Source organism: Typopeltis vanoorti, chromosome 21 (genome assembly GCF_054136105.1).
Source record: "Typopeltis vanoorti isolate ZY-2024b chromosome 21, IOZ_Tvanoo_1.0, whole genome shotgun sequence".
Taxonomy (NCBI): domain Eukaryota; kingdom Metazoa; phylum Arthropoda; class Arachnida; order Uropygi; family Thelyphonidae; genus Typopeltis; species Typopeltis vanoorti.
This window is the reverse complement of record NC_143569.1, coordinates 51126863-51139824: the sequence shown is the minus strand read 5'-3', so window position 1 is coordinate 51139824 and position 12962 is coordinate 51126863. Positions and strand designations below refer to the sequence as shown.

The window sequence follows — 12962 nt, the reverse complement described above, 5'->3', positions numbered from 1 at the left end:
TAGTAATTACATCTGAGGATTTGGCTGTAACAAATATGACCACATTGCCACCAATCGGTGAGAGTGATCATAGGGTCTTAACTTGGGAGGTGGCTAAAGGTGTAGAATTTTCAATTAAGACAGGGTACATGTGGAATTATCGGGCGGGAAAGTATGACAAGCTTAGGAGTTTGATTGATTCAGTGCCATGGCATGTACAACTGCAAGGACTAGAAGTTGATAGTGCATGGGAGGTAGTTAAGAAGTGCTTGCATGAAGCAATGGCTGACTGTATACCTAGAGTCCGAATAATAAATCAAGTAGGGGTTAAATGGATGAATAACACCATTAAGCTTGAGTTGCAAAAAAAGAAACACCTATGGAGGGAATTTAAGGAGAAGGGTGACCGGCAGGCACATGAACGGTATAAAGCGCAGGCCAGAAGGGTGACGAGTGTGGTAAGAAAAGCAAAAAAGGATTACGAAAGAACATTGGCCATGCAGGCTAAAGAGAATCCTAAACAGTTTTTTAGATATGTAGCAAGTAAAAGAAAAAATGTACATGGCAGATTGATTTTAAAGAATGCCGATGGTAGGGAGGTAACTGAATCAGTTGAGATAGTTGAGTTACTGAGTGAGCACTTTGCAAAAGTATATCATCCAGGTGGTTACATTGCAAGAAACGAATAAACCAGTAGATTATACGGGAATTGTGGTTAATGAAGTGGAGGTGAGTAGTCTATTGCATAACCTCAATGTCAATACATCTGTGGGATTGGATGGTATACCAGCTCATGTTGTACGAGAAGCAGCTAAAGAATTGTCAGTACCCTTGACCATTTTGTTTAATTTAAGTCTCGGGTCTGGGTTAGTCCCGAGCGGGTGGAAAGAGGGGAAAATAGTTCCACTGCATAAAGGTGGTTCCAAGACTGCTGTTGTAAATTACCGACCAATTAGCATATCAGGAATCATTGTCAAGGTCTTAGAGAAAATAGTCAAGAGGAAAATACAAGATTGGATAGAAGAAAATGGGATACTGTATCGGGGACAGCATGGTTTTGTGAAGGGTAGGTCATGCCTCAGTAACTTGCTCACGTATTATAACACAGTGACGGCTGAACTGGATAAGGGTAATGGGTTTACGGTGATTCTACTGGACCTTGCCAAGGCCTTTGACAGGATTCCACATGGAATTCTAATCAGTAAATTGCAGCATATGGGAATGGACATAGGGTTGGTGAGATGGATAGGAGGGTGGTTGACGGAGAGATATCAGAGAGTGGTTTACTCGGGAGTAGAGTCCACAAGACGGCCTGTGACTAGTGGTGTGCCACAAGGATCTGTTCTTGGACCACTGCTGTTTAATTTGTTCATAAATGATATAGGAAATGATCTGAGAGGAACAGTACATTTGTTTGCGGATGATGCGAAGTTGGGTAGGGCAATAGTGAATGCAGATGACGTCAAAATTTTGCAGGATGATTTGGATAGATTGGAGGTCTGGGCTAAGGAGAATGGATGTCAGTTTAATGTGGCAAAATGTAAGGTTATGCATTTTGGGATGAAAAGATTGGCGGCAGTTTACTGCATTGGTGGAACCCTGCTCCAGGAAATTGATGAGGCACGAGATTTAGGAGTGTTGGTGGATAAGGAATTGAAATTTAGGGGACACATTGCAAAAGTGACCAAAATAGCTCATCAAATCACTTGGTTGCTGAAGAATACGTTGACAAGCAGAGACAAGCAGGTTATTGTTCCTCTCTATCGAGCCTTGATAAGACCCCATCTAGACTACTGTGCTCAGATTTGGTCACCTAGGTTTCTTCTTGATGGGGAGGAGGTGGAGAGGATCCAGAGGCGAGTGACCAAGATGATAGCAGGTCTGTGGAATGAACCGTATGAGAACAGGTTGAGGATTTGTGGGTTGCAAAAATTGGTTGATAGGCGGAGGAGGGGAGATATGATTGAGACATTCAAATTACTGAAGGGTTTCTATAAAATTAATTCAGAAGATATTTTTGAGAACAGGGCTGGTTGTGGGAGGACTAGGGGACATCCATGGAAACTGGGCAAAAGTGTGGTTAGTAAAGGTGTTAGAGCTGGGTTCTTTACTTTTAGAGTAGTGAATGAGTGGAATGCGCTCCCTGAGTCTGTAGTGGATGCTGTGACAGTGAATGAGTTTAAGGCGAGGTATGATAGATACTGTATGAATGTCAGATAGTTGTGATGAATATGATTTGGGGCTTCCCTCGATGAGTCTAATGACTCCCTGGAGTTGCCCGTAATAATAGTAATAATAGTAATAGTAATTTGTTTCACATAAATTTGTTCTCTTCATTGGAAACTACTTTAAAATACACAAAATAAAATTACGATTTTTGTCATCTACTCCAAATATATTTTTATATATTAATAATGGAATTTTTATAATAATTGTCTTGTAATTTTTGCATGAATCTGTAATAATAAGAAATAAAAAATGACAAGAAAAATAATATATCACCTGATAAAAATGCTTCTTGTCTGTAGTGTCACTGTTCAACATCATTAATATATTCAGTACTGGAAAAGTTTCCATTTAAAATTTAAAGCTTAAATTCAATATATTTTTTTCTCGTAGACAGGCTTATACGTTGGTTATGCATTTCTAAATAACTTAGGGAATTGAAACAACGTAGATCCGAATATAAATTAAATTATATTTTAATAGATATTTCCGATATTTCTGCAATGTCACATTGCCATTTTCTAAAGGAACTTACAAAAAGGCGGTGCACACAAGGCAATAACAATACAGTAACTGAGAATGAAGATTTGAAGCTATCGTTCTCCTAGAAGTCCTGATTGGTGCCCTCTGGAGGGCTAAGTAGGCGTTCTTGGCCGTTGGGCTGAAGGTCTGCTGATGTATGCCTCCCAAATTTGGGGCAGTCGCATACAACCAAATTTGTTGAGGTTTGGAGAGTTTCTTAGGGCAGAGGCTGATTCTATAAATAATCTTTCGAATTTATATTTGCTCCGGTGTATTATTGTTGCTTTCTTCCACCGTATTCTGTGGCGAGTATCCAGAGCATGGTCTGCAAGACCAGAATGGCTATATTTGTAAAACCGGATGTAGTCCTTGTGTTCAGAAATTCTGATATTCGCTGTCCTGCCTGTTTGGCCAAAGTACGACAGTTTACAACTGCAAGGGACCTGGTATACACCAGGTAGGTCTAGGGGAAGTGGTTGGTCTTTGGTAGAGCGGATAAGGGATGCCAATTTTCTGTAAGGCCTGTAACAGGAGGTGAGGTCATGTTTTTTTAGAATTTTGGTAATTTTTTCTGAGGTGCCTCGGATGTAGGGAATGGTGATGGATTTAGAGTAATCTTTTTTGTGGAGGGGGGGTTGTGGTTTGTAGGTTTTAATATTTTTTGGATTTTTTTGGGGGGGGGGTAGCCATTGGCTGAGAAAGTGTTGAGGATGTGATTTAGTTCAGTGTTAAGGGCTATGTCATTAGAACAGATTAGTTTAGCCCTGTTGTATAGTGTTTTTACCACTCCATATTGTTGTGAGGGGGGGGGGGGATTGTTGGTGGATGTATCTGCCTGTATGGGTGGGTTTTCTGTAAACTGAGAAAACCAAAGTTCCATCAGGCTGGCGGTGACTAGTGTGTCTAGGAAAGGGAGGCAGTTGTTTTCCTCTTTTTCCAGGGTGAACTTGATTCTGGCGTGTTGGTTGTTTAAGTGTGTAAGGTAGGAGAGGAGTGTTTCAGAGCCATGTGGCCAAATAGCGAACACATCATCAACGTTGCGAAGCCATATGGTTGGTTTTTGTGGGGCAGAGGCTAAGGCTTTTTCCTCAAAGGTCTCCATAAAGAAATTGGCCAAGGGTGGTGAGAGTGGTGAGCCCATGGCTGTCCCCTCTATTTGTTTGTAGAATTTTCCCTGCCAAACGAAATAGCCTGAGTTCATTGTGAACTGAAATAGGGCTGAGATGTCGTTTTATTTTACAATATAGTTTTTATTTTCAGCTTATGTTGCTCTTATATCATTTCTTTTTTTGCTTAATCTTTCTTTTGGAAGAGTCTTATTTTAAAATAGTGGAATTCTTCCTAATTATTCAAAATGCTTCTTTCCCTGTTGTAATTTTCTTTTGATTCCTTTTTCAGTTTTATTTGTATATTGTTCTGGGTCTATGATATCATGGCCAAATATTAATAATAAATATTTATTATTAATATTTGTTGCAATGTCTTTTTTTTTTTTTTTCCTATATCTTCAAAATTGTTATCATCTCCCTTGAATTCTTTTAAAAATTAATTAGATCATATTCAGAATTAATTTCGAATTACCAGTCCTTTCATCCCCACTTCCATCAGTTTAAAATTTTTTTCTGTTTGCCTTGTTTTTCCTGTTTGGATTTGGCATTTATATCCTTTGAGAATATTTTCAGCTGATTGACACTTCTATATTCAAGTCAATGTTTTTTCCAGGCATCTTTATTTCCTTTCAAAATTTAGAATCGTGTTTCGTATATTCAGTAACATCTGTATAGTTTTTCATAATTTTAATAAAGCAAGATTTTTCTTCATTGGATAAGTTTTTGTCAGAATATTTGTGTTCCCATCACTATCATTCATATTAAACAAAATAGTGTATACCTGATAAACTGCCAAAGCTCTCTTATTATATACACAACTATTATATGAAAAGGAACAATGTAAACTAGTTACTAATTAGGTGTAGCTGATTTTCGTTATCCCAATGTAAGGCAGATGCCATTCCTCTTTGCTTATTAGAATTGTTGCTTAAAAATATGATTGGTTTCTGTTGCAGGGTAACTGGATTATCTAATCACTCTCCCTGAACTAAATGCTGATAGGTTTATCACCTTTCATAGGTGGGATTCAGATTAAAAAATAAAGAGATAGATAAATAAAAACAGAGTAAACAGCCTTTCTTCATTATATGGGAGTTACTGTTAAATTAGTAAACTAAAACTCATCTTTTCAGCTACCCCCCCCCCCCGAAGTAAATTTCATCCTCAGCTGTTTACTTCTATTCTAAAGGTAATTTATTGTTCATTGCTGCACAGCACCATCCGTAGTGGTACAGTTTAGCATTCTCACCAACTAACTGACATATTATTATTATTATTATTATATAAGGTACCTCCATGGAGTCAAAAGACTCATATGCTTTTAAAAATGGCAGTGGTATTAGGTTGCTGGGAGGATATATTATGACTACATCACTATCTAGTTAGTAGCTAGCTCAATTAAAGTAATCAGGACCATGTTTGTGATGGTATAGTGTTGATATTACAACATGATGAATCTAATCAGCATTAGTAGGAATATAACTTAATACACAATCTCATTAGTACTTACCTTCCAGTGAACATTATCTTTAATGATGTTCACTTCCATATCCATTCAGTTTTTCAATCACTATTCATCATACTTTTCCAAATACACACTTTTGACTCTTTTTGCATCAAGGAACAGTATTCGTGCATATCATTTTCCTGATATCCCATGTCAGAGAGTGTCTAACTTAGAATCCCTCTCTCTTTGATCATCTTGCCTAAAATCTTTTTTCCTCATTCTTTGAATTTTTGTTGTTTGTTTGTTTGTTTGTCGCTGTCATCTTTCTAATACCACCAACAATTTAAACTTTTTTCATTTCCACTTTCCTTATAGCTAAGTGATCTTTCTTGGAATTTTAGTGCTTACAACTTCATATGTCTTTCTTTTTCCAGTTCCATTGATTGAATAGATCAATCTGAAATGAAAAATCAATCAAACTGAAATATGAAAATCACATTTCAGTGATTACAGAATATGAATCCCACCTTTTGTAGGTGGGATTCATATTGATACCATTGATAAAATTTTGGGTAAGATCTAATTAGTAAGCAAAATAATGTACCATTTCAAGAGAATTGGATTTATTTACTGTCAACATCGGCCAATATTTTTAAAAGATGGCCCTTTATAGTACCATGAAGGGGTAAAGAGTTGAAGACAAAAAAAAAAAAAACCTTGTTATAAACCTATCTTACATTTTAGTACGTAGGCTAAAGTTACCTAATCCACTTCCCCTGTTCTAGAGATCTGGCAACATACTTTTTTCAGTCCACTTCAGACTCCAGTAAACAGGGTGGTAATCTCACACCAGGCGACAAAAATCATTACCTCAAAATTCTCTAAAATAATATCACAAGTTTCATTGAAATTGGATTGTGAAGCATTCCTCTCAATAAAATTTTAAGCAATAATTTGATATTTTTTAGGAACTGGAAAAAATAGCTTCCAGAAAATTACATATAAATGCCAAAGAAGTAATGACTATAGCTGAAAAACTATATACCAAAGGATTTATCAGTTATCCTCGAACTGAAACTAACATCTTTCCTAAAGATTTTGATCTTGTTTCACTAGTTGAGATGCAGCTGCAAGATCCACAGTGGGGAGGTAAGTTCATTGTTTTTTTGTCAACCAATATTGTTAACTTTAAAATCAGAAGATTCTCTCAGAAATCAATTTCTTCGATTTAGTAAAATCTTTCCTTTTGCTTATGTCAATATATTATATTGGAGTTAATGTACACTAAAGCTCAATGGAAAACAAAAATGAATAATGTTAATGTGCAACTGCCAGAATATTACCTGATAAACTTTATTCTTATGAACAGAATTTTGTTTTAAAAGAATATTTCAACTAACAGAAAACATTCAACTTCAAAAAAAATTTAGATTAATTTAATTTTGCTGAAGATGCAAATCTCGGATAAATAATGTAACATCCCTTTACCCTTACCTGAGAAAAGATCTACCTATGTTGGTAGAACTTTATTCATGTTTTTTTCAACCTCATCTGAATTATACAGAAATACATGAATTTTGGCTCATGATGTTTGACTGCTGAAATCCATCATGTGTGTCTACAGTATGCCATTGGCTCAGCTAGTAAATGACAAAATAAGTAGATTTCAAGGTTACAGTACATCAGAAAAAGCAGAAACAAGTGTAATTGTATTAGCTATATGATGATAATGCAAGATTTGTGAGTCTTCTGCCATTTTCTGTAATGTAACCAACTGAAGAGCTCACTATCTTCATTCTGAATTTTAATGCAGAATAAGGTGTTGTGTGCCCCCCTCCCCCCCACACACATGTTATTCATGGTTATTCATAGATTGTTATCAAATTCTTGACATGTTTCCTCAGGAGGTGTACTGGATATTATGATACTACTACATATAAAATTTAGTTTTTTTACTAAGCGTTTTCACTTAGAACCAAGTGAAAAAAATAACTTTCAACATCTATTTCTAATCCAGAGTATTTTAGTAATAAGGTGTGACACCTTTTTACTACTTGTATATGGAAATATGACTTCTGCATTATTTCAACCTTGGTATCACTTCTGGATCTGGCTCCCACTGATGAGACCTCAATAAAGGTCGAAACTGGTCTTGGTAGAGGTCCTTCCCATAATACATAGGATTATACATGTCTGTAGGGATATGTGCATTGCATTGTGGAATACTAAGGCAATTGATGTGAAGTTATTAGCCTCTATATATTATTTAGTATTATTTAGCATGTATTATACTAAATAAGTATTATTTAGTATAATTTAGAGAAATCTTATGCTTCTTTCAGTATGGTATATAAAATCCAGTTTGTTAAGTTAACAGTCCTGGGTGCTACAACAATGCGTTTACTAAGTAGTGAGAGTTCATCATTGTTCAAAGCATGGCTAGAAAGATTAATTACATGACTTTTCATTGAAGGCAGTTGGTTGCTTCTGTTATCACTTAATTCTGGTTGGTTGTTGTTATCCTCTTTTGTTAGTAGTTGGCTGCTCTTAACACTAGCTTGTGGTTGGCTGTTTTCATTCAGTGATGAGAAGTTTAAATTTGTCCATTTGTCTATTTAAATATTGCCGATCTTTCAGTTTAAGAAATTTGGCTATAAGTTATACTTTCTTTGTTTCTAGGATATGTTTAGCTGAGTTGTTAGTAATCCTCTCAAGGACATCCCATCTGGATTTAAATAACTGGAAAGTTTCTGATTTTAAATTTAGAACCTTATTTTGAGCAATTACAAAGTTTCTTCGAGTAGTTTGAATGAGCATTGTTTGCTCCTTACAGTTATAAATTCTTAGTGCTATTATTTTTACAGCTATTTCACCTGCTTTCATTTAGGAGTGCCCCTTTTTTGTGTCATTGACTTTCTACTCAAAAATTCTTAGGGCATTACTGATGTATTATAGAGACAAATATATGCAGAACAATAGAGGAAGAAATTTCAGACATACCTTGCTTGGATGTTGTTGGCTGTCTTCTTTCTGTGATGTGCATACTTCTGCTGTTAAAGGAAAGGGTTTTTTTTTTTTTTTGGAAAAAGTGGGAGGGGGGGTTGAGGCAAGGTGGGAGAATTAATTTGAATAAACCCATTTTTTTATATAATATATATATATAATATTATTATTAAGGGTGGGCGGAGTGCTTTTTTTGGAGGGGGACGAGATGGAAAAAGGGGGATGAAAATAGAAATTGTTTTTTTGAGGAAGGGGAAGAGTTTATCAGAAAAGGCGTCAAAGGAGGGCGGGAGTTAACGGGGTGCAAGCCATTTCGACCCTTCGTCATCTTCGGAACACTTGGGGGAAGTGGATGCTATGTCATGTCGGCTTGGTGTTATTGCCTTTGGAGCGCTTGTGTTATTGCCTATTGGTCGGGGTCGTGACCTAATTTTTTATGTTATGGAGCTTCCAACACTCGGAGATTATATAGGGTCGGTGGACGTTGATTGAGTTTTTGTCACATTTTATGGCTATCTTTTCCGATATTCTAATCATTGTTTCGTTGTCTTGTCTTGTCTGTCTGTTATTATGGCCTTGTCGATTTGCGGGGTATGTTTCTGTTCAAGGGCTATTTCTGTTTTCCCTGTACTTTGTATTCTATTTTTCTTTTTGTTGTTGCGTTTTTTAGCGTTTAAATTTTCTGGAATAGGGATGTTACAGTCATGGAAGTATTCTTGTAGTCTTGCCCATTAAGACCTGATTGTAGAACCTGTGTAGGTGACATCACAGTCTTTTTGGCAAGGAAATTTGTAGACTATGTTGTGGTATTCTAATATTTCTTGGTGTGTGTGAGATTTAGTGGGTTTTAGAGGTGTTGCCAATTTTTGGTTTGTGGTGAATACCAGCTTATAGTCAGTATGTTTGAAAATGTATTTGTAGGCTTTGCATGTGTTCTGGATGTATGACAGTTTGATAACTTTTTGTGTTGGGAAGTTTGTTTTGACGGGTTTTTGTGGTCCTGTTAGCGTAATTTATTAGTTGTATAGGATAGTTTTGATTTTGAAAAATCTGTGCTAATTTCTTTATTTCTGTGTTGAGATAATTATGGTTAGTTGAAAACTTGAAAGCATTTATGAGTTGTGATAGGATGATATGAGTTGAAATGGAGGTAGTTGCCAACATGCATGGGTTTGTGGTATATTTTCGTGGCTATTTTGTTGTTTGTTCTGATTAATGTCAGGTTTAGGAAATTGATGGATTTGTCCTGTTCGGTTTCTATGTGAATTTTAGTCTGTTGCTGTAATTGTTAAGGGCCGCTTGTAAGTGATGTGTGTCAGTTCTCTAATGCATAGAATATCATCCACATATCAGCCATAAAAGGTGATGCCAGGGGGGAGGGAAGGGGGGAGTAGGAGTGATTCGATGTGTGCTAGGAACAATTTCAAAAAAACCTCTTCCTTTAACAGCCTAACAGCAGAAGTATGCACATCACGGAAAGAAGACAGCCAACAACATCCAAGCAAGGTATGTCCAAAATTTTTTCCTCTATTGTTCTGCATATATTTGTCTCTATAATACATTAGTAATGCCCTAAGAAATTTTGAGTAGAAAGCCAATGACACAAAAAAGAGGCACTCCTAAACGAAAGTAGGCAAAATAGCCATAAAAATAATAACTTTTAAGAGGAGTAACATGGGAATTCTCTACATCATTTTAAAAATGCCAGTTGATTAATCAAAACAGAAACATATACAGGGTGTTCGGGATAAATTTGACATATTTATAATTAATTATATTTTTCCGTAAGTTACATGTATTAACACACACTTCTCTTCTTTTAAAAGTTTGGACCCTTCTTCATTCATATACAAGATGTCAGAAAGGATGGATAGCTGGAACCCACCTGAATCATGGAAGAGAATAACTTGTATCATGATGATTCGTGCCCGCCATCAAAATAAGGATATTACGACTGCTGCCCAATGCTCCCTGAATACAGTAAAAACAATCAGGCATGAACTAGAGACTTGCAATGGTGACTACGAGGATGTATCAAGAAGAAAGATCCCTAGCAGACGATCTGATTGCGTTCGTACAGCAGAATTCCTCGCAAATCTGCAGGAACAGGTGTTGAAGAACCCTGGCATTGGAATTCGGGCTTTGTTCGTGGAGTTGCTAACTGTAGTCAAGCCCTGGATAACAAGGGTAGCCAATGGTAGGCCGTATGTATGGCAGCAGGATTCGGCCCCTTGCCACACCTCTGGGAAAAGTCAAAAATGGTTGTCTGAAAATTTCTACGACTTCACCAGTCCAAATGTTTGGCCTCCAAACTCCCCAGACCTTAACCCCATGGATTATTTTGTATGGGGCGCAGTTGAAAAAGACACCAATCGCACTTCCAGTAATACAAAAGCCCAGTTAATGGATAAAATTAAAACAGTTTTTGCGGCCCTTCCCAGGGAGACTGTAGCATCAGCTTGTTCGAGGTTCCGAAGCAGAATTGAAGCTGTGATCGATGCTAATGGTGGTTATTTTGAGTAAATCTTGTTGATAGTATTGTAATTAACTCTGCCTGTAATGTTTTTTTGTCAATTCATTAAATTTAATAGATACAAAGAAGATTTTCTTTTTCCTTACGAAACTGTCAAATTTATCCCGAACACCCTGTATATATCTTTAGCTTGCCATAGTGATTGCATCACTTGTACATCAAATCTCCATGAAGTATGAGAATCTTTTCCTTTAATGTTATATGGTGATCAGCATTCATTTTGTTAAATTATGGAGACTACAACTGTGTTAGGAATAATTACTTTAATTTCCTGGCACTTCAACCTTCATAAAATAGCCATAAAGGGATAGCAGATAAAATGAACAGAATACTACAGAAATACAGCCTTAATGCCACCTATAAACTTCCTGCAAAATTAAAGAACTTACTCAACTCATCCAAGGATCCACTGGCCCACCCTGGAGTATACTGCATTCATTGCACCTGTAATTTTCCCTATGTAGGTGAAACAGGAAGTACAGTTCCTATCCGAAAAAAGGAACATAAATGGCACATTAAATTTAATAACTGTGGTAAATCTGGCCTTTCTGATCATGCCCTGAATACTCTACATAGAATTTGCTAGAAAGGCACCTGTTGTTTACATCACACCAAAATGTGGCATAAGTGTAAATTTAAGGAGATCTGTTTCCATGTGTTGAGGCTTAAGTGCTGTGAAGAATTCATGTTGGAGGTTTAATGGAATATTATCAGCACTGAGAAAGGATTAAAAATAATTTTAATATTTCCAATATTTCTTCTCCGTCACAGAGACATCTTCAGGGATTACAAAAAAACTTTTTGTAACAACACACACACAAATAATACAATAGTGAGTGAAACTAAAGTCCTATCTAGGTGGTGTGCCCTCTATGGGCATTTGCAGGTGGCCTAGGATGTAAAGAAGGATCTCTGATAATTAATGTTTCCCAAATTTTGGGAAGTTTAATGCAACCATATTTGTTTAAATTCAGTTGATTCCTGAGTGCAGATGCAGATTCAAAGAATAGTCTTTCTTTTTTGAATTTACTATGGTAAAGCATGGTGGTTTTCTTTCCAGGAGATTCTGTGGGTTGTCCAAAACATGGTCTGCAAGGCCAGATTGACCATAATCGGCCTTGCATCTGCAATCAGATGTATGAACACAAGTCATACATCTGATTGCAGATGTATGACTTGTGTTCTTCTAACCGGATAGTTGCTGATCTACCTGTCTGTCCAAAGTAAGCCGGTTTACAGGCACAAGGTACTCTATATACTCCAGGCACTGAGAGAGGAGGGAGCTGGTCTTTGGTGGAACCGATAAGGGTAGAAAGTTTATGGTGGGGCTTAAAAGCTGTATGGAGGTTGTACTTTTTTAATGATCTGGCTATTTTTTCTATGTGCCACAGATGTAAGGTATGGTGATGGCATTTCTGAAGTCCTTCTGAAGAGATGGTCGGGGAATGGGGAAGGACTTGATTATTTTTTTTAAAATTCTGTAGTCACTGTAGCCATTGGAGAAGGTGTTGTGTATGTGTTTGAGTTTAGTTGAAAGGGCAGTTTCACTGGAAAAAAGATTGTGGGCTCTATTGATAAGAGTTTTAATAATGCCATATTGCTGAGAGGGGTGGTGGTGGGAGAGTTTGTGAATGTATCTGCCTGTATGAGTAGGTTTTCTATGTACAGAGAAAGAAAGGCTACCATTAGGATGATGTGTTACTAAGGTGTCTAGGAAGAGTCAATTATTGTTATTTTCCTTTTCCATTGTAAACTGGATTCTTGAATGTAGACTGTTGAGGTGACTGAGGAAGGAATCTAATGTGTGTGAGCCATGAGGCCAAATAGACAACACATCATCTACATATCTTAGCCAGATAGAAGGTTTTAGAGGGGAAGAGTCTGTGGCTTGTTTTCCAAAATTTTCCATGTAAAAATTGGCAAGAGGGGGTGAGAGGGGGGAACTCATGGCAGTTCCCTCTATCTGTTTGTAGATTTTTTTTCTTCCAAGAAAAATAACCAGGGTTGTTGGCAAAGGAAAAGTGCTCTAAGATATCAGAAGGAAAAACGTTTTTTAAGAATGTTAAGGTGTCAGTTAGGAGAATATTGGTAAACAATGAGATGATGTCAAAGCTGACCAATATGTCTGTATTATTTAAAGTAA

General features: G+C 36.7%; 1 protein-coding gene across 3 annotated transcripts in view; it reads left to right on the top strand.

Moving 5' to 3' along the window:
* Top3alpha (topoisomerase 3-alpha) overlaps positions 1–12962 on the top strand; it is a 496301-nt gene that overhangs the window by 101598 nt on the left and 381741 nt on the right. For all 3 annotated transcript variants that reach the window (XM_090411715.1, XM_090411714.1, XM_090411713.1), the window contains exon 8: positions 6252–6432. In XM_090411715.1, coding sequence (XP_090267841.1) covers positions 6252–6432 — 181 coding nt within the window. The remainder of the gene's footprint in view (positions 1–6251; positions 6433–12962) is intronic.